Source organism: Leopardus geoffroyi, chromosome B4 (genome assembly GCF_018350155.1).
Source record: "Leopardus geoffroyi isolate Oge1 chromosome B4, O.geoffroyi_Oge1_pat1.0, whole genome shotgun sequence".
In the NCBI taxonomy this organism is placed as follows: Eukaryota; Metazoa; Chordata; class Mammalia; order Carnivora; family Felidae; genus Leopardus; species Leopardus geoffroyi.
The window spans coordinates 48850001-48866418 of record NC_059341.1 but is presented as its reverse complement, the minus strand read 5'-3'; the positions used below and the strand labels follow the sequence as shown (position 1 = coordinate 48866418).

At 39.1% G+C, this 16418-nt stretch overlaps 1 protein-coding gene across 2 annotated transcripts in view; it reads right to left on the bottom strand.

The window, feature by feature from the left end:
- PTPRO (protein tyrosine phosphatase receptor type O) overlaps positions 1-14703 on the bottom strand; it is a 243670-nt gene extending 228967 nt beyond the window's left edge. For both annotated transcript variants that reach the window (XM_045464471.1, XM_045464473.1), the window contains exon 1: positions 14136-14703. In XM_045464471.1, the coding sequence (XP_045320427.1) occupies positions 14136-14210 (75 nt within the window). In that variant the 5' untranslated portion in view covers positions 14211-14703. The remainder of the gene's footprint in view (positions 1-14135) is intronic.
- Positions 14704-16418: the final 1715 nt, after the last annotated feature.

Genomic DNA, 16418 nt, shown 5'->3' with positions numbered 1-16418 from the left:
TGGGGCTCAAACTCATAGACCGTGAGATCATGACCTGAGCCGAAGTTGGATGCTCAACCTACTGAGCCACCCAGGTGCCCTATTATCATCCATGTCCTTAACAAATGCAAATACAACTGGGAATTGAATACAGTCGACCCAAAGATCTATGACCTAATGTCCTAAATTGCAGAGGATTGAAAATGCTTGAACAATTATTATAATACATTTAAGTGAAAAGAGTAGGCTAAAATAGTAGGACAATTTGATTTTTTCTTTTTTACATACTCAGATACACAGACTTTGGGAAAAATTTGGAATGATATATCTCCAGATGGTGGTTATTTTGGAATAGAGTGTGTAGGAATGACGGCTTTCTTCTTTTCCTTCCTGTTGTATCTGACAGAGTTTCCTCAGTGAACATGTATTCGTTTCTGAATTCTTAATCCATTATTATAAAATTCTTGTGTCTGGTGATGCACACCTGATTCAGAATTACTTACAGATTTCAAATTAAGTACTTCTTCTTTAGAACCTCCAGAAGCCATGTAGTAAAAGGCTAATCGAAGGCCTCGGCACAGCATCAAGAATTTCAATAGAAAGATTCTCATTATGTTCCCAATTAGCCTTCAACAAAAATAAATAAATAAGACAATGGTGCGTCAATCAGATGAAAAAAGACTTAAAGATACAGCTGTATTTTGTTAGTTGCAAATACGCAAAAAATGAATTCAAGGAAGCAACGGGGAGCACCTCTAAAGAATGGCTGATTTTTAGAAGATTTAACAGTTACAGCTAATTAAAAAGAAGCAACTGATAAGCTGTTTTTAGGACTAAGTCCATAATACTTAATTCCAAGCCCATGAAATCATCTTGGCACAGTTTTGACAACAACAGAATCTCAATATTACAAATCCCAAGTACCTAACCATTTTGAGTGAGGCCTGTAGTCATTTCCGAGAGACTAATTAAAAAGTATAAATTAGTTAGGGGAAACCGTAGAGGAATTTCTCCATGATGATGAACAAAATGAACTTGGCCATATCTCATCACTATATTTATATGTAAATAACTCTGTTGTACCCATACATTTCATACATGTATAAAGGATTTTTCTATAATCCTTTAAAGGAGGACCACATGACTCACTGTTTAATAATACATTACAGACAACATATAATTCCCTTGGCTTTTTATTATTCACCTTATTAATCAACTTATTCAGAAACATAAGCCAATTTTTCTTCTTAGATAAAATCTAGGAATTTTAAGTACATCCAAGTAATAAGGCATTTCTTATGATAATGGTGTTGGCACTTATTGTAAATATGATGCTTTTACTTTGTGGTATTTGGCAAGAACACTCCAATTTTATGACTGCACTTTAGTTTTTAGCACAATGTCAAAGTAAATAGAAATGCTATAGCAATATTACTAGGGTGTCTATTTTATGGAGCACCAACTTGACTTTAAGAGGAAATTCCTGGTTACCAAGAGAGAGGATGATGTAGTCTAATTAGTCTAATTCCGACATAGCCACTCAGAGACAAAAAGGGACCCTTATAAATCTGTTTTTGAAGATTTCCAGAAACCTTGGCTTGATATTAAAAAAAGATCATTAAACTTAAGGAAAATAATTTGTTAATCACAGAATTGTGGTTAATAGCCATGCATGTGAGTATATCTATATTTGATCACAATTTTCTTCTCTTTTTGGTTCTAAGGGATATATTAATTTATCAACCAACAAAACAAAATTAAGGTAATAGAAAAAAATTACAACTAGCCCAAACTTTCACACTTTACCAGCACAGTAGTAGACCAGCACAGTGAATGGTAGACTATATATACTTAGATATAGATTGGTATATGACTGATGTAACACCTTTCGATTCTCTAGTGACACACTGATTTATAGAAGTAATAGCATTTGTTTTAATCATACTTCGGGTATTTTTGTCATTTGAAAATCTTGAAAATCCAGGGTCTTGGTGTGTATATACTAACATTTTAATGAACAAAGCACTAATTTACTCAATCAGCTCAACTAATTGTTCATATTGGGATAATGAAATACTTATTATCTAGTATTTCAACTGAGTATGAAAATTACCATCTTTTTCTATATAAAATTACATGTTGGGACCTTATACAGGAAAGGACATCCATTTTCTAAAATCCATTTAAAATTTTTTCTGTGAAGTACTCCTATGCATTCAAAAATATCATTTTTAGGGGTAAAAAAATCATAAATTTTAAGTATTAAAGAAAAATAATAATTTGTCATCTAGCTTTAGTTAGTTACACGAGTTTCTGAAAATGAGTTTAGAGGTCTAGAGCCAATCTGAGTACATCAACATGCTTGGTGAGAGGAAAATGAGGAAAAATTATTTATAAAATTATTTTAATGTTGATATTTTCAAACTGTAAAGCCAAGAAAGAACACACTCTCCACACTGTTTTTCAGGAATACTACTTGGCAATGAGAAAGAAGGAAATCATGCCATTTGCGGCAACGTGGAAGGAACTGGAAGGTAGTACGCTGAGTGAAATACATCAGTCGAAGAAGGACAGATATCATATGTTTTCACTCATATGTGGATCTTGAGAAACTTACCAGAAGACTGTGGGGGAAGGGAAGGGGAAAAAAATAGTTACAGAGAGGGAGGGAGGCAAACCATAGAAGACTCTTAAATACAAAGAACAAGCTAAGGGTGGATGTGGGGGGTGGAGGAGGGGGGAAAATGGGTGATGGGCACTGAGAAGGGCATTTGTTGGGATGAGCACTGGGTGTTGCATGTAAGCGACGAACCACAGGAATCTACCTAAAAACCAAGAGCACAGTTTACACACCGTATGTTAGCCAATTTAACAATAAATTATATTTTTTAAAAAAGAACACATTCTTAGATTTCAAGAGTTCAGAAATAACTTTGTTTTAGAAATCAAAGTAAATTATACACAGTTAATGAATAAGATAGAGAATAAGTGATAAAAAAATCCGTTTTTACTTCACTACAAATGAGAATTGATCACACAAGAGAACCCATCTGTTGCTTGGCCACACATCATTTGTCCTTCCTTGGCAGTTTATTCTGACCCAAGAAAATAGCAAGAACAAAATAGGTGAGCAACCTCATCCTGATGCCTAAAAAAGTTCATTTTCACTTACAATAAGGTCTCTGCTTTCTTCACAAGATCAACAAAGCAGCATTTCCAGACCATCTCCTCATTCTGATTCCCCTCACGGTGCCAGGAACCACCCGCCTGACAGATTCTCCCTCCTAGTTCACGGGGTTGCGCAGCAGCCCCGTCCCTGCGCTGGCACGCTTGCATCCAGCTCATCCTCTTGAGTCTGTCCCAGCGCTGCTGCCTGACCTTTCTCACCCCATGTACTCATGCAACATTCATTCATTTATTCAACAAGTATTCACGGAGCATCTCCCATGGTCCAGGTGCTCTTCTAGCAGCTGGGGATACAGCAGGGAACAAAGTGGATAAAGTCCTTGCTCTCATGGGACTTACAAGCATTCCAAAGGAGGATCAAGTAATAAAAAACTCACCACGTGGTGAGCGATACATTCTCTGAAGAAAATAAATCCGGGTAAAAGTGGTAAAATTTTAGAGTGACGGGGTGATTTTAGATTGGCTGTTCACAAAAGACATGTTGAGGAAATGCCCTTTGAACAGAGATTGGAATAAAATAAAATCTGCATTTCTAAAATGCTTATAATGTACCAAGTATTTTTCTCATGCTAACACTCTCAAATCGATATCATGGTTCATCATGGGGCCCTACTGGGAAGAACGAGAATTGCCTTCTACCCCACTAGCTGTCGTGGCCACAAAAGAGAAGAACGGGCAACAGGCAGAAAATCTGGGCTAGTGTAAACTGTGAAAGTGGTATGATGGGCGGCTGAGGACAGGACAGAGAGATGACAAGCTTCTCACATTTTATCTTTATAACCTGTCAGGTCTGTTGACAAGCAGTTATTCAGAGCATGCAAGAAAGCGGGAACAGTCCCAACACAGTGCTCAACTCAAGTGAAATGGAGATAGTAGCAACGTGTGAAAGCTACCACCAGAAACAGCTCATCCCCAAACCAAACTAACCAAACAACAAAACAAGTGCTGAGAAGGGGAGCAGCCACCTCTTGCCTGAGAGTGATTTCACCGTTTAATACCAATGGTCACAGGGGTGCGAGGGTGGCTCAGTCGGCCGTACATCCAACTTCACTCAGGTCTTGATCTCATGGTTCCAGCCCCATGTTGCGCTCTGTGCTGACAGCTCAGGGCCTGGAGCCTGTTTCGGATTCTCTCTCCCCCCACCCCCCTCTGCCCTGCCCCCACTTGCACTCTGTATCTCTCTCTCTCAAAAATAAATAGTAAAAAAAATTTTAACCAGTTGGCAGTAATCTTAGAGACAAATAATACTGAATAAAATATATTGTTCTCTCAAGTTATATAGCAAGATGATTATATTAGAAAATGGGGTTAAAATGATTTTTTCATTTTTCAATAGTCAAAAGCCAAAGAACCTTTTTTGTATACACAGTTACCAAAACTGGAGTTAGCACAATCCGTAAAATAAGGAGAATATGTACATTTGTTTTCTCCTAAGACAGTTCCTTGAACATCAGTCCTTGATAAGAAAGTTGGGAATGGTTACTTTCCTTCATGCAAAGTCTTCTGATTCTGCGATTTAAATTATAAAGGATCTTGCTGCTGTGTTTTTTTCTTATCATTAAAGTTAAATTTCTCATTTACAAAAAAGATAAAGGAATAAAAAGAAGTGTCTAGTGTACAAGCACAGATATTGTTTCTTAGAGTGTAATCACATGTATTCCCACGAAGTATTTTTACAAAATGGGTTCTACAATCAAACTTGGGAAATGCTACATGCTAGATCTCCCTTCTAGAAAGCACAATGCATATTAACATACTAAGTGTTCTGAGAAGTCCTGGTACAAAAAAATAAGAGTAAATGAATAAATAATAGTTTAAACAAAGTTAAATTGATTATTTCCAAGATTCATGTTACCACAGTAGTGTTTAGTTTTAATAACATCTTTGACATTGGAAGTCTCTCATGTTCCATGATGCATATTCTGGAAGATGTGGCTCTATACACATTTTTATTGTTCTACCTCTTTGATTTTGCTTTAGCTACCTCTTGCCTTCCTATCCTATCTCTTGCCTTCTCTTTTTGTTTTTGTACAGAACACTTATTGAGTGCTTACTGTATTCTAAGGCACTTTTTAAAGTACGTTATGGCCATCTCACCTATTCCTGCCTGACACAAGTATTCTCTGACATAAGTGCAACAGATTGTCAAAGGGGCACCACACAAGTGAAATAACTTTTCTCCACATCCAGCTTGTTGGTAAGTGGCATAGCCAAGGAAGCCAAAATTGAAATCAGGTCTCTCTGACCTGATGCCTATGCTCTTAACGAATAAGTGCCTGGTTCTCTATTCCTCAGCTCTTCCCAAGCTTCATGGAGACCAATGGCCTACCTATTTTCCAGTCCAAAGATATTTTACAGATCTTAGCTTATGGGACCTTTCTGTTGTGTTTGATGTTGTTGGCCGATCCTTCCCCCTTGAAATTTCCTAGACTCCGAATTTCCTTGATTCGACATTCCTCTTACACCTCTCTGGATGTTTCTTCTTCATCTTCTTAAGTTCCTTATTAAATGTTAGTGCTCCTGAAGGCCCATACTGGCCCACTGCCCTTCTCTACTTTTCTCTCTGCTGGGACATCCCCATTCACATCTCCAGGCTTGCCATCGCCCCTGGACATCAGACTCATATCTAATAATACTCTTGTGGGTTTTTTTGGCACTTCAAACTCAAGAGATCTTCCACTAAATTCGTCATGTCCTATATATCAGTCAAGGCCCCAGTAGGGCACTCAGGGGAAATCCTAGAGAGTTTAATTAAAGGATGATTAATAAAGGTGTGGAGCAGGAACAATGGTACTAAGCATGATAGGGAAGGGGGTAAACCGATCTGGAGGAGCACACATTCTTAAAACTGCAACATTTCAGGCAAAGGTGTCAGTTATCTGGAAGTTAGCATGAAAATTACCCTCTCCCCGGTTCCCCACATCTAACCAGTCTTGTCAATTTAGCTGCTTTTAACATTGCCTCCTTATTTTAGTTTCTTTTCCCATCACCCTAGGGTCACCATTTGTCATCTCTTAATTGGACCATTATAATAACCTCCTAGTAGTTCAACTGCTTCCAGGCCCATTTCACCTTTGGGATAACCTTTCTTACAGCCAAAAACTCTCTCTGAACTACAAATCTTATTCTACTAAGCCTGGCCCAACCCTTCAATGATCATCTTCACCTAGAAAATAAAGATCCTACTTTTTTTAGCACAGCATATAGGAGTCTCCCTGATCTGGTATCTATCCCCTCCCTTCCTTTTATGCACGCTTGTATTTCCCTAAACTCTGCCATGCTTGCATTCTTTTTTCAACAGTGGGCCTTTGCTCATGCAGTTTTCTCTGTCTATATGTCCATATTTTTAAACCTAACTCAGGCTCAGCTCAGGTATCATCTTTTAAGAAATCATTTCCCAAACCATGAGATATAGTCTCTCCTGTAGCATATTAACATAATTTTTTTTAACTATGTTAACGTAGTTTTCTATTAACATAGTTTTCTCTCTTAAACAAACAAAAACTTCACTAAATTTCAATGGCATTTTCTTTTATGTCTATTTTCCAACTATATCATTTGTGAAGATTCAACTGACTATTGTCCATTCCTGTACCTACAACATCTGGTACAATTCCTGGCACACAATAAATATTCAATAACTGTTTAATTAACTGAATGGAATTGGACAGCAAATCATTATCCTGGAATCTGAAAGACAGACTTAGTATTGAAGAAGAAAAGTAACTTCTCGATGTGATCATTCTGGCTTTGGGGAAAGACTGGTTAGCCAGAAGAGTTTATAGGATACTCTTTCAAGGAAACTACATGACAGGGAGAGATTAACCAGAAGTTAAAGCCAGGATCACAAGCCAGTAATGCTAGAGTTAATCAAAATAGAATCCTGATTCAGAAAGTAGGGTAGAAGAAGTTAGGAATCAGAACTCAGATCAGACCAAATATGGAAAGGGCACTGCAGATTCTGTGGAATTCTCTAACATCTGGTTTGTACATGCCAATCACAAGCTCCTATGAGAGGAACCAAGAGGGAATCAAAATCAAGTTCAGCACACAGGGCTATAGTTGGTCTCTGATATGGGTTAAGAGTAAAGGGAACAAGGGACAGAAATGTCTCTGTGCATCACTTGGTCAATAGGAGGCCATAAAGAAAGAAAAGGATTAAGGACCTGGTAGACCCATGATATTTTCTCACATACAAATAATCTATTATAAAAAAGTAGGTGTGGTAGAAAGATAATAAACAAACACAAAGTTTCTGTTGCCTGAAAAACAGTTAAATGAGGTGATACAGAAAAAAAGGGAAACATCTGTCATGTACATCACATACACATTAGTGTTATGGAATACAATTCTGATTTTGGACCCCTACATTGTAGATAAATGCTTTTTATTTGTTTAGTAAAGTTACAAAAATTAGCAGGTTCATTTGGTTTTAATTCACTTTATGATAAGACCAGTTTTTGTTAGAAAAATGAGCTGCACAGCATTCCTATTTAGGAAGAGTGGGAAACCAAATAAATGAAGAGTATTCAATAAGAAATTTATTTGCATATAAATAGAAGGATGGCAATACATTTGTTTTCATCAAACTTCCTTTTCATTTGATTTCCTAATTTTCCCTATATTAATTTCCTTACAAAAATCACCATGAATATTTATAATTTTTAATACAATTCTCAAACTCAGAGTCCTATTGTCAGTTCTGATTCTCTGTTTCTGAAGTATTTTCCCAAGCAACTATCATTTTTCTCTCTTTCATCTCAATTTCCTGACAAAAAAGGAAAGGAAAAATCTTCCTTACCAAGAAACCTCTACAACTTTGTTTCGAACATCCTCTGTTTGTTGGTTCTACTATATTCAGGAGTAAAAGGAGTTGGCCTTTTAGGTAAGTAGAATGTCTAGGAAAGCAGACATCTTTCATTGGAGAATTAGATTTTAAATGAAAGAGTTGAGAACGGTTTTCTGACACAAGGATAAAATATGGTTGTACTTATAGAAATAAATTTGAAGGCACCATGTTCAGAGGAAAAAAAAAAAAAAAAACAGCCTAAGGATCAGTGCTCTGGAGCCCAAGGACAAGCTTGTGAAAGGACAAACTTAGTAATTAGGAATAATTAGTGACTGTAGATTACAAGAGAGGTGCTTAATGAGGTTATTTACATATTGCCCTGATGAGCTGGTGGAAGCACTACGGCACGTGTTGGAGCCAATAGCACCAGGAGAGATGAGGATACGAGTCTTTGTATCTGCCTCTAGCTTCGTCCCAACCCGTTCACCCCCTGGCTCATTCCACTTGTGCCACGTCAACCTTGTTTTGCTTCTTCCAATAAAGGACACAGGTGCACAAAGAAGTCTCTCACATATTTATTTAAGCAGAAAGAGCTAATACCAATGGATCTTTGAGGCCATGACAGAAGAGTTCTTTAAGGCTTTGAGTTATGCTCTTGGATTAAACACCACCATAAATAGAACCAAGACTGGGGTGTAGGAAAGGCTTCATCTCTCTCAAGGGCAACGTTATGGCAAAAATTAGAGTGGTTTCTATTAGAAGAATGCAGAAATCTTTGTCAGCTCTAGCTGGTAGTGGTCACAGAAGAATGATGATATGGAAGAGGAAGCAAGAATATGACTTGCAGAGCTGGCTGGATGTTGGCTGAAGCTGCAGGTCACATGTAGAGGTAACGAAAGCGATTTCTTCTATTACTTCAACTTTGCTTTTATATGGATGATAGCAAATGCAGTGGAGGTAACACTGGTGAATAAATGAGCAATCAACATTGCTCATAATAATAAATGAGCAATGCAAAGTGCTGCATTTTTGGAAAAAATAACACCTTGGTATTTTGATTCATAATCTTAATAAGTTCTTGATATAAAGAACTGGTAACTTTTTATTATTTTTTACTGTAATGACTGCAATGTAATTATAATGATTTAATTCACAAAATGATAATTTTCTCATGTTTTCTTTAAAGATGTGTTCACAAATCAATATGATGGTATTTAACACTTTTCTGTCAGAAACTATATAATGCTGAAAATTGAAATTCTGTTTATGAAGCTTCTATCATTTGCCTAATTCCACATACTAAGCACAGTGGGAGACAAAAAATTGCAATATACTTTCCTTTATTTCAAAAATAAACGTAGGGGCGCCTGGGTGGCTGGGTCAGTTAAGCATTGGCTTTGGCTCAGGTCATGATCTCACAGTTGGTGGGTTCAAACTCCATGTCAAGCTCTGTGCTGACAGCTCAGAGCCTGGATCCTGCTTCAGATTAGTGTCTCCCTCTCTTTCTGCCCCTCCCCCACTCACACTCTGTCTCTCTCTCTCTCTCTCTCTCTCTCTCTCAAAAATAAATAAACATTAAAAATTAAAAAGAAAACAAAAATAAATGTATTTGGAGTAATAAAATGAACATACTAGGTGCTTTCTAGTGAAGCTCATCATTGCAGTGGGGCTATGCTTCTGAAAATGCAGCACTGAAACTGTGTAGCTGAAGGCATTAAATTAGGAAGAAAATGAGAAATACCTATGGTCATTCCTGTTAAGCCTTCTCTTGTGCCACACTGCTGCCAATCACATTGGCTTAAATAGGTGCACCAACTGTATCCACCACCAAAGGTCCTTTGCAAACCCTCAAGACTCAAGTTGGAATTATATTCATAAAACTCAAGAGTCAATGTGCTTATAAGTTTAAATAACTTTAAGTTGGACATTTAGATGCTAGAAATAGTGCCACATTTAAAAATAAAGTGCAAGGGTGCCTGGATGTTGGTTAAGTATCCAACTTCCGCTCAGATCATGGGTCAAGCCCCGCATCAGTCTCTGTGCTGACAGCTCGGAGCCCAGAACCTCCTTCAGATTCTATGGTTCCCTCTCTCTCTGTCTCTCCCCTGCTCATGTTCTGTCTTTCTCTCTCACAAAAATAAATAAAACATTAAGTTTTTTAAATAATAAAATTAAAAATAAATAAATAAAGTACAAAAAGGGGTGCCTCGGTGGCTCAGCCAGTTAAGTTTCTGGCTGTTGATTTCTGTTCAGGTCATGACCTCATGGTTTGCAAGATCGAGCCCTGCACTGGGCTCTGCACTGACAGCACAGAGCCTCCTTGGGATTCTGTCTCTCTCTCTCTGCCCCTCCCCTGCTTGTGCTCTATCTCTCTCTCACACAAAATAAACAAATAAACACGAAAAAAATTTTTTAAAAAGTACAATTCTTACATTGTTTTTAATTACTTATGCCTACAGATGTGAATTTTCTTATGAGCCAAAATGAGGCAGGGGTATGGTGTGGATTTTTTATTCCTTAAGGTAACAATAATCTGTCACGCAACAAAGAACAAAGGCAAACATGTGGACAGTTGGAAGGATTACCCAATCCCCAGTAGAAGCCCTGCCCGGTGAACCTTCTCCAACTTACTGGCGATGTCATATGCGAAAGAGTTTCTCTAAAAGGTTGGCCACAACATTTATCAAAGGAGTCGATTGACAGAGGAGTTAATGACAGCAAACTTCATTGCGAGGAGGGTGGTTCAAGCTGCTCCAGAAAGATGAAAACATTATAGTTCATCTGCTAATGTTGTATAATATAGAATGTGAATGAAACCTCCGTGAGGAAGTGAAAATTATTTCGTGTGTGTGTGTGTGTGTGTGTAAGAGAGAGAGAGAGAGAGAGTCAAAGAAAGGGAAAGAGAGAGGGATGAGAAGAGGGAGAGAAAGAGAAAGAGGAAGAGAGAGAGAATGGTGGAGAAAGGCAGACAGACCTTGGAAAGTGGATATTTCTCCTAAATAGGAGTACTATGGCCAACATCATAACACTCATGTTTTATAGAATTAAACATAAACCTCCTTTCAGAAAATATAATTAAGTCCTCTTTCAAATTTACTGTTCTTTAATTACATATCAGGTAAGACCAGACACAGAAAAAAATATAGAGAGGAGGTTAAGTAAAGAAAGAAGGATTCATGCCAAGCCTATGAGTTTAGGGAAACATTCCACTTGACTACTAATGAGCACCATTTCAGGGAAGACAGAATTTAAATTCCTATGATGTCATATTCTACAATTTGCATTTTAGTTGACAAAATACTGATATCGAGTGAACTGATACAGGAAGCAATTTTCAAGAAGAGGTTTAGTAAAGATAGGATAGGTGAGAGAAATTATATTGCCTTCCCTGGGAATTATGGGAAGACACACAAGAAGGAGACTCATCAGATAAATACTCCATTTACATTCATATGTGGGTAGAAGATTTCCAGACTGGTAGTTCCCAGTATACTTGATAATAGAGTTCTACTTATTTTTCTATTGTTATATACACCATCAATATTGATTATGAAATTTATTTTTTTAATTTCATAATTAACATTGTTTATGCAACACTAGTTGTGCAGATATTAGCCTTACAGCATACAGTGGATGATTTAGACAATCTGAGATGCCCGATTAAATGTTCCTATCACTTAGCTAGGGATAAGGAATGATGTACAAAGGCTTCCATGGCCAGGCTCATTTAGGCTACCTCAATGAAACTGGTTATAGCCAATCATACAGATTCAAATTTTTAGACTTCCCATCACTTATACCCAGTTGCTTGCTTCTGATTTGTGAAAAAGATAATACTATAAATCAAGCCTCATATTTTGGTTTCTCTAACTTTATCGCTTTTAAGAATTTTTATTCTTATATAGAAGACACTTCATGTGGAATAGTGAAAGATTTGTTGACATAATGAGAGCTACAGAGATGTGGGTGAGGTTGGATAAATGTTTCTGACTCAGCACACAGAGCTTATCGTTGGGATTCAATCAACAATCTGCTATTTAATAACAGAATTGTTTTCAGGACTACTTTACTGACACTTGTTCAAAACCTTGAAGGCAAATATATCTCCAAATTATAAAGAGATGATATGATATGCCCATTTTATCATGTAATATACTATTCCCAAATGTCAATGCATTATCCTTTGTGCCCAATTTAACACTGTGAACGTCTCTTTGTCAACTGTAACAGATTAAGCCTACTGAAATAGCATATATGAAGTCCCTGGAAGACTGACTGGCACCTGATGGGTATTCAGTATATATACATATAATTTTTTTCCTCTAATATACTTTATATTAAGACGACACAAAACCGCATTTACATAGTTGTCCCATTACAATATTTATTTAAATGACAAGCTTTATCAATGTATTTACTATGTGATGCAGTCAACCATAATTGACATCCACCTGCCAATGGGCAAAAATAAACCTATTATGTGGAATAGGGTGAACCTCTATTACAGTCACTGAGACTACTGTTATGCCAACACTGATTGCATTTTCTCACATCTGTATCAGGTTTTATTAGAAGTTTTGCCACATTTTGTACATTTTAATTGCAGCGCTCCACCCCCACTCTCAAACTCATCATTTGAACATTCCTGAAATTCTCACACGTTATAAAGAATTCAAATAAAAACCTGTGGTTGTGCCAAAGGTTGGATTTGGAGCAGATGTCATACATGTAGGTCTTAGCTGTTACTTAGAAAAATGTGTGGTGATGCCATCTCCCACTTGGGGTTCATGACAAGTGTTGCACAGACATAATAGTTATGACATAATTTGACAAGTAGAAAAATTAATAGAAAGCTTAAATAAATCTAATACAATTGTGGGGTATGCTAAAAGAGCAATCTCCTAGAGTAAAAGCCTATGACCAAACTTATCATTTGCCAGATTTTAAATAAAACTATCATTTAAAACTTAAGAAAAATGTAAAAACATATTAAATACAACTTAAAATTTCATGTATTTACTCTGTTGCTTTTTCTCCTTGAAACTATTTTTTCCTATATTCCATTAAGAGCCATAAAAATATGGAATATTTAAAATTGATGCTTTTCTCAATCCATTGGTCCTGTTCTACTGTCTCCTTGTCAAGCATTCATAATTAATGGTACACGTAAGCAAAAAGTGACTCTTTGGTAAGGAAACCTTTGCATCCATTAACGTTACATCCACTTCCAAGGTAGCAATCACGGTGGTGCTGAAAGGATAGCTCCCAGTCACCTGTGACCTACTTTGCCAGGAAGGGGAAAGGACTAATGAGGAAACGAAAAGCTAGACCCACTGAGGACACAAGTGGTAGACAATTACCTCACAACTCCACACTACTTTCCAAGCAAACATGTAGCTGAAATTTGTCTGAAAGATTTCATGCACAGCATAGTTAACAAAGTAGGATATTTTTAAGCAGCCGCCTTCCTTCTCATTTTCCTCAAAATCACAGCCTAAAGCAGCAGAATCCAAAGAAAACTCGAAAAAGTTAATCACACAGATTTCTCTGCCACTTAAATTTAGAGATACCAGCCTTTGTAAATAAGGTGGGGGAAAGTCTAAAGACTTTGTAAGGGGAACGATGAGGCTGAAGATGAAGACCTGGGGGAAAGAGTTCTCTCCAGGCTCAAGTTGACACTCTTTATTCAGAGAAAACCATGCTCACGAACCACCCCGGCGACTCTTTGCGAACAGGGAGCTCAGCCCCAGGTGCATAGTTCCAGCAGAAAGTAAATTGAGACAAAGCAGCCGCACACACCGTTGGGGAGAGCACTGGAGTTGCAGTAGTGACCAGAAGGAAAAGTGACCTCATTTTGCCTGGTGAAACGCTACCTAACAAGCCCACCTTTGACGTGGATACCAGCGGCGGTAAAGAAAAAAAAAAAAAAAAAAAAAAAAGAGAGAGAGCACAAAGGGCGAAAGCTGGAGGGAGCAAAGTTGCCTGTTCTTCCATCCCATCCCTCAAAACCGCCGGGAACACGCACACGCAAGGACAACAAAGCTTGCGCCCGGCTGCACGACCGGCGCGTGCAGCGGCCCGGCCATCAAGCCCCCGGGATGGAGCCGGGGCGTCGGAGCGCGGACGCAGGCAGGACCGCCGGGGCAGGGGCGGGGTGGGAGGTGGGGGGGCGCTCCCCTACCTTGAGTAGCACAAAGAGCCAGAGCAGAGGCAGGAGGCGGCGGCCGCCGCGCGTTCTCGCGGGCAGGTGCCCCATCACGGTGCCGACGGGGACCCGGGGGGTCCGCAGCGCGTGCGAGCTCCCCCGGCGGCGGCTCACAATGGCGAAGTGAGGCTGCCGCCTCAGACCGTGGGCGCCGAGGCTGTTCCCGGCGGGCGCATGCTGCCTTCCCAGTCCCCTTGCGCCTGCTTCCTTTCGTCTTCTGCGCCCGAGGTCCGCCAGGAACGTGCCAGGCGCTGCTGTTCTTTAACAGCTAAGGATGGAGAGGGTGGGGATTGAGGTGGGCGAGGCTCCGCCGCCGCCGCCGCCGCCACCGAGGCTCCGGAGGAGACGCGGGGTCCGCGTGGTGAGCCAGAGGAGGGGGCCCTGCACCCAGCCGGCCGCGGTCCTCCCGCAGCAGGATACCCTCAGTCTGGTCTGCGTGCTCATAAAGTGACAGCAGCCTCCCAGCCCTCCCACCGGGGTCCGCCTGCCGCCTCTTCTCGCTGGGCAACCCCCACTCCAGGCTCCGCCCCAACCCTTTCCGCCGTCTCTGGGACTCGGGAGTTGTGCGGGGGTTTCCCTGACTCCTCTAGAGCAACTTGGGGAGCGGATCCCAGTCTCCTCTCAATCTTCCTACATTTACTCTCAGTTGCTGTTGTAAAAGTACGGAAAGCACTCGGAGGGGAGCGGTGGTTGTGATTGGGGTGATGGAATGCGTGGTGCGTGCCTGTGTGTTTGATGGGGATGATTCCATTCTCTCCGTCCCACTCCTCCTACCCGGGGGGAAGCAGCACAATTAAATACATTATCCGTTTGAAATCAGTTCTTATATAAATTTCAAGGGCTGCCTTTTGATACCAAAGTCTGTCAGGTCGCCTGAAGTGGGGGAGGGGAGATCACAATATATTACGTATTTACAAACATATACTTTAAAATGTGAAACTATTAAAGAAACTGTTGAACTTGTCCAGAATGGTTATAACTACCAGTGGGGGGTGGGGGGTGGGGGAGAGAGTTCCGGGACAGAGGTGTGTAATTAAAAAACTGTAATGTTAGGAATCTTTGTGGTGATGAAACAGTCCTGTATCTTGATTGTGGTAGTGGTTACACAAATCTACCTAGGTAATAAAACTGCATATAGACGCAAGACTGTTCGCCTTCGTCGGCGTGCACACATACAAGTGTCTGTACAACTGGTGAAATCTGAATTAGGACTGTGAACCGTACTAATGTCAGTTTCCTGATTTTATAATTATATAAAATGTTACCTTTGAAGAAAGCTGGGTGAAGGATAAACAGGACCTTCCCAAACTATTTTTTATTGAGATATAATTGACATATAGCATTGTATTAGTTTTAGGTATACCTCATAATGATTCAGTGTTTGTGTGTATTGTGAAATGATCACCCAAACAAGTCTAGTTAACAACCATCATCACAGATAGTTACAATGCTTTTTTCTTGTGAGCAGAACTAAGATCTACTCTTCTAGCAACTTTCAAATATCCAGTACTAACTAAAGTCACCATCCTGTACCTTACATCCCCTGGACTTATTTATTTTGTAACTGAAAATTTGTAACCTTTGACCGCTTTCACAGCATTTGCTTCTTAACACATGTGAATTACTTGTGAGTAACTAATCTGTGACCTTTTAGAAGCTCAGGCAAGTATTTCCAAGCTGTGTATTTTCAAAGTATTTATATCCCTTTGGTGGTTATGTGTAGTTTTTGAAAAATGTCTGTCAAAATAAGTATGGAGTACACTATTCAAATATGAATCACTCCTTCTTATCATGTAAATGACCCTTGCTGTGCCTTGCCAGTGATAGAACTTCCTATTTGTCTTTGAGACATGCTTGGGCACCAGGAGACAGGCAAGGTGACCTTGGTTATGAATATAGAGAGTTTGTCTCAGACCCACCATTAGGGAGTAGAGACATGAAAAAGGATCCAGGGCTACGTTTACTTGACCTTTTGCTAGATAACTAATGACCAAATACTAATCACTTGGTCGGTATGTATATGTGTGTCTAAGAAAGGTTTAGATTGAATATATTTACATGTGTATGTTTGTGTACTAAATGGTCATATACATAAATATACAATAGTGGTTTGAATTTCCATGAAAATATTGTCTTTGGTGTCTTTTGTGCAAGTATCTTTTGTTGCCATGTTCTCCCCCCTTATATGCTCATTTTAGTGCCTTTATACCCTCTCTTTGTTGGCCTGGACCTTTTCTTTCCCTTGGGAAAATATTAACT